The following is a 5,762-nucleotide window of genomic DNA, read 5'->3' as shown; positions in this document are numbered from 1 at the left end:
ATTGAAATATCTTGTGTGACATCATGCACAGAAGTGCACTTTATTTGTTTTAAACTATTGTAGTGGGGTTCTGTACAAAAAGTGCACTTTAATTTAGTGTTGTTTTGATTTGTCATCTTAGTGACATCATGCACAAAAGTGCACTAATAGCTTGTTTTAAAATGTCTCTGACAATCTTGCACTTTCTGTTTTAAAAATGACATGAATGTTTGTGCCACTGCTTAATAACTGTTTAATAAATACACTTTTGGTAAATTGACTTAGTTGTGATTTCCCTCTCTGCATGACAGTTTAAAATGTGCATATATTAATGCAGTATGAACAAGAATGTTTTAATGTAGACACATAGAATCATCATACTGCTGTGATTATATGCATCAAGTGTTCATTCAAGGCTAAGGCAAAATATCGAGATATATATCGTGTATCGTGACATGGCCTAAAAATATCGAGATATTAATAAAAGGCCATATCGCCAAGCCCTAGTAAGCATACAAATATTAAATACATAAATATTTGTCTCAATAACAAAAAAAAGGGTTCAAGATGTTTATCATAATTCTTGTTCTGTGTACTTCGTGAACACTTGTAGTTTGAACCGTCTCTTAAACTGAAACATATTGGTGCTTTCTTTGATTTCTTTGGTCAATCCGTTCCATAATTTAATTCCACATAATGATATGCTAAAGGTTTTAAGTGTTATACGAGCATACAAATGTTTTAAATTGGATTTTCCTCTAAGGTTATATTCCTCCTCTTTTGTTGTGAAGAATTGTTGTACATTCTTGGGTCACGGGTTATAGTTTGGTTTGTACATCATTTTAGATGTTTGCAAATGCACCGAATCGTTGTTTTTCAATAATTGTGATTCAATAAATAAAGTGTTTGTATGTTCTCTAAATCCAACATTATGTATGATTCTAACTGATCTTTTTTGTAACACAGTTAGTGAATGAAGTGTACGTTTGTAGTTGTTTCCCCATATTTCTCCATATACCGAAGAACATGTCAAACTACTTCCATAATGTAAATGACCGCCATAATCACAACACCAGGGGGAGCTCCCCAAACCACGTCAAACCCAGATTCCGATCTAACAAAGGTCTTAACTCATTCTCCTTCTATGCCACATCAATATGAAATGCACTCCCAACAGGTGTAAAGGAAAGTGCATCTCTACCCTCCTTCAAAAGCGCACTAAAAGAACACCTCCAGGCAGCTACAACCCTAGACTAACACCATCCCCCGGATTGTAAATAATCAAATGTGTATATACTAGTTCTTATGCTTTCTGAGCTCACTATGTTCACTGCTCGCTGTACATATCCTACCAAGTCAGACCTACACTGCTTCAATGTCCATTTCTCAGATGATATAATTGTTGATGACTGAAGTGCTGATATCAACCAAACCTAAGTAAGAGTACTGTTACTTTAGAGATTTATTACTCAAGTAAAAGTAAGGAGTAGTCACCCAAATATTTACTTGAGTAAAAGTAAAAAGTATGTTGTGAAAAAACTACTCAAGTACTGAGTAACTGATGAGTAACCTGTTCGTTTCACGATGACGGCAAAAAATAATGCACAAAAACATAAAAATAACAATGAGCAAATTCAGAGCCAGGAATATCTCTTAAGCAACTAAAACAATAATATATATTAAATAATAATACATTAACATAAAAAAATTAAGGCAAATTAAGCCACAATAACTTAACAGCACCATAGGCTCAGTAGGCAGAGATTACAAAGGGAAATAACAAGTTCGCCTTTACGCAAACCATAAACTGATAGGTGTGGGCTGCACCAGTGGGAACACACTGTACACTTCTGACTGGTGTTTGTATGCATACGTGTGTGTGTGTGTGTGTGTGTGTGTGCGTGTTAGTGTGTCTCTGTCTGTCTGTCTATGAGGCTGCAGTGCGTTAATAAATGTCCCAACACGATGTACATTTGACAGTGATTCATAGCAGGGAAGCTAACATCAGCCTACGGTGACAGACAAAATATCTACTAACGTTACTTACCGCGATGTGCTTCCTCTAATTTGACGTTGAGTTCATGTGAGCTTAAGCTTGTTAATCATGTGACCGCCTGGCTCTGTTTGATTGGTGAAACGGAGTCAAACGTCACCAGTGACTGCATTTGATTGGTGAAACGCAGGCATGCGACAGATCAGGGGTGGGCAATTAATTTTTACCGGGGGCCGCATGAGCAACCCGAGCACTATATATTTCAATTAAATTTTGCTCAATATTATTTTTTATATATACCGTAAGATAAATAATAATAATAATAATTACTAATAACAATAACACTTTCATTTAACCTACCTTAACTTTATACCAAAAGCACTGCTTTGGAAATCATTTGTACCCCTTTCAGAGATGACATTTAGTTCCCCTTAAACATCCTCATGTTGCACAATGAAATGTAAGCATAGGATGAAGTGTGCATTCCTGTAACTTTCTCTAGTAACAGCATTCCATGATTAATATAAATTAATTAACATTAATAATAAATGTCAGTAAAATAGGCACACGTATGACTGAGGAGTCATAGTGTAACTGTGTGGTGTTTGAGTTGTCTGACTTTTTGTGTGGCCATAAACGCACCAGTGGTTTAGTGGTATGCGTGTTGGTGACAGATGACAAGTTGGTTTTGGCCTGGTTTGTACGGCAGAAAATGACTAGTTTTTCGAGATAGAAGTGTTTTACTCATGTTTTTGGTGTGGTTATGGCCCAATATAAACAGTTTTGCTCAATAAAGTGATCGATATAATTCCTGGCCTCGAAGCATCTCGATAGACGTTACAATAATCGAACGGTGTTCAATTGAACGGTGTTGACGAACACCGTTAGGGCCGCTTGTTGTCACTGTCACTCAGATTTGCATTGCAAAATTATACAGAATAAATGTGCTTATTTTGTTTAGAATTCAGATGGGTTTGATTTGGTGCGCGGCATATATTTGCTGTGCGCAAAGGACGCTTCAGCAGTACGCAATTGCGCAGGCGCGCACCTTAGAGGGAACGTTGCTTGGCAGTCCATGTCTTGTTGAAAACACGCCATTCATCATCAACTTTTCTCTTTTTAGCGTCTCGGGGGATGACCGTGCGCATCACTTGTGGCTGTGCACCTTCACTCACAGGTTACACACGGACATAGGCCCATAAATAACACTTTTCAAAATAAAAGCAGCACAGTTGTATTGCGCGCACGACATAGATGTTTTTTCAACTTTATTTTGTAATTTGTGATTGCAGCTGTTCACATTCACTCACAATCACGCACGCACGCGCATATGTCCACACGGAAGTAATACAAATAACGCTTTTCAAAACAAAAGCAGCACCGTTGTATTGCACACTCGACATACACTACCGTTCAAAAGTTTGAGGTCACCCAAACAATTTTGTGGAATAGCCTTCATTTCTAAGAACAAGAATAGACTGTCGAGTTTCAGATGAAAGTTCTCTTTTTCTGGCCATTTTGAGCGTTTAATTGACCCCACAAATATGATGCTCCAGAAACTCAATCTGCTCAAAGGAAGGTCAGTTTTGTAGCTTCTGTAACGAGCTATACTGTTTTCAGTTGTGTGAACATGATTGCACAAGGGTTTTCTAATCATCAATTAGCCTTCTGAGCCAATGAGCAAACACATTGTACCATTAGAACACTGGAGTGATAGTTGCTGGAAATGGGCCTCTATACACCTATGTAGATATTGCACCAAAAACCAGACATTTGCAGCTAGAATAGTCATTTACCACATTAGCAATGTATAGAGTGTATTTCTTTAAAGTTAAGACTAGTTTAAAGTTATCTTCATTGAAAAGTACCTTTTCCTTCAAAAATAAGGACATTTCAATGTGACCCCAAACTTTTGAACGGTAGTGTAGATACTTTTTAAAATGTATTTTGTAATTTAAGATTGGCCTCACGCGGGCCGGACTGGCACGCACAAAGGGCCGGATGTGGCCCGCGGGCCGCAGAATGCCCAGGTTTGCGATGGATCCTACTTTGAAGGTCTGTCTGATAAACCAAAACAAACAAAGCGTGCATTAACAGATGGAATATAGATAAATGGAGCGGAGTAAACGTAGCGTTTCTTCTCTATAAATATAAAACTACTCTTAGAAGTACAAGTTATCCCAAAAGTTACTCAAGTAGATGTAACTGAGTAAATGTAGCGCGATACCACCCACCTCTGGTTTTGGTTTACTCATTTTCATTTGTATTTAAATGCAACAAAATGAATTATCTTTACATAGAGAGAGTAGAAACCCCTAAATAGTCAATACACTTGGTATTTTCAGACTAATCAACCACAAAGTTGAGACCAAAAGTGTGTCTCCAAGAGGACAAACAAGGTGTCTGCTGTGGTTGACAGCTAGTTGGCTGGTGTGACAAGGCAATTTGAGGACGAGCTGCCCTACAGCAACACTGGGAGGTGCTTACAGGCCGATTTAAGGTTACACACAATCGCAAAAAGTTAACATATGATTGTGTCATTGTGAGAAAAAGAAATGATCGCCCTGTCACAGCCTCCCCAGTCACTGTCGCCGACATGGTGACAACAGGCTAATAACGGTAGCTACAACCGCGGCTAGCTAGCTACGCGGATAACGTAGTAGTGTGGATATTAGCACAACTAGCAGATTACAGCCGTAAAACAGCCCGACTACAAAGTATGACACGACATGTGGAACACGGCGGACAACCCGGCCTGGTGTTAGCCGCGCGGCTAACCCGCTAACGTGCTCCCCGTTAGGAGAGCATTCAGCAGTGAGTCAGCACCGCACAGCCGGCTCTTTGCTACCCCGAGCAAGCTAGCGCCTCGCACCGGCCCGGAATCCACCAAACACGGCGGCCGGGGCGGGGGGATAGCGGTCCGTAGCGGGAGACCCCGAACGCGTCCCCTACCTATTGAGTGCAGAATGTCGATGGAGGCGTTGCGGTCGGTGCTAATGAGGGACTGAGCCCTCTGAAATTCAACCACTGCTGCAGCCGCCATCTTCCTTATTCAAAGTGCAGCCGGAATGAGGGGGACGTGAGGACGTGACGTCATGACGTTACGTCGCGGCGCCGAGTGCATGCTGGGAAATGTGGTCCGAGGAACGCAAAATAAGCTCTCTCGAAAATATACATCGTTTGGCTAAGTTTTATATTCATAAATGGACCTGTTTTTTGTGCCTTTAAAAAAGATTTAGAACTCTACATTAAAACACTCTCTACCTCTAACAACCAATATATATATATATATATATATATATATATATATATATATATATATATATATATATATATATATATATATATATATATATATATATATATATATATATTGCATTCTTCTTTAGTTGCTTTATTGAGTTTACAAACCCCCTGGTGCTGTTTTGTACTGTTTCTGTACTTGTTTTGATTTTTTTTTCTTTGATTGTATGTAAATGTTGAATGTTATAAATAAAGGTTTTGAAAAAAAAAAAAAAAAGATATATACATCGTTTGTATTATATTCACTTTTGACATTCATTCAAACAATGGGCCGCCGGGCTTTCTGCTCCACAGTCGGTCGACCGTTTTAAGAAGGGACTAAAAATCACCTTTTTAGCACTGCTTTTATCTCATTGCTCTGCCTTCTTGTTTTTAAATGCACTGATTGCCTTATCCGGTGCTTTCATGTTTTTATTTCTATTTGACCTATGTTTCTATGTTTTATCTAGTGTGTATCTAGTGTTTTTCATGTTTTTATTTCTATTTT

The 5,762-nt window shown here is 38.7% G+C and overlaps 1 protein-coding gene across 1 annotated transcript in view; it reads right to left on the bottom strand.

Annotated features, from left to right (window-relative positions):
• The window catches only part of psmd11b (proteasome 26S subunit, non-ATPase 11b), a 26,124-nt gene extending 21,046 nt beyond the window's left edge, over positions 1–5,078 (bottom strand). Inside the window, exon 1 of the mRNA XM_062056904.1 lies at positions 4,925–5,078. Within this exon, the coding sequence (XP_061912888.1) occupies positions 4,925–5,015 (91 nt within the window). The 5' untranslated portion in view covers positions 5,016–5,078. The remainder of the gene's footprint in view (positions 1–4,924) is intronic.
• Between the last annotated feature and the right edge of the window lie 684 nt (positions 5,079–5,762).

The sequence above is a fragment of the Entelurus aequoreus genome, linkage group LG08, assembly GCF_033978785.1.
Source record: "Entelurus aequoreus isolate RoL-2023_Sb linkage group LG08, RoL_Eaeq_v1.1, whole genome shotgun sequence".
NCBI lineage: Eukaryota > Metazoa > Chordata > Actinopteri > Syngnathiformes > Syngnathidae > Entelurus > Entelurus aequoreus.
The sequence above is the reverse complement of the archived record's forward strand: the minus strand, read 5'-3'. Positions and strand labels throughout refer to the sequence as shown.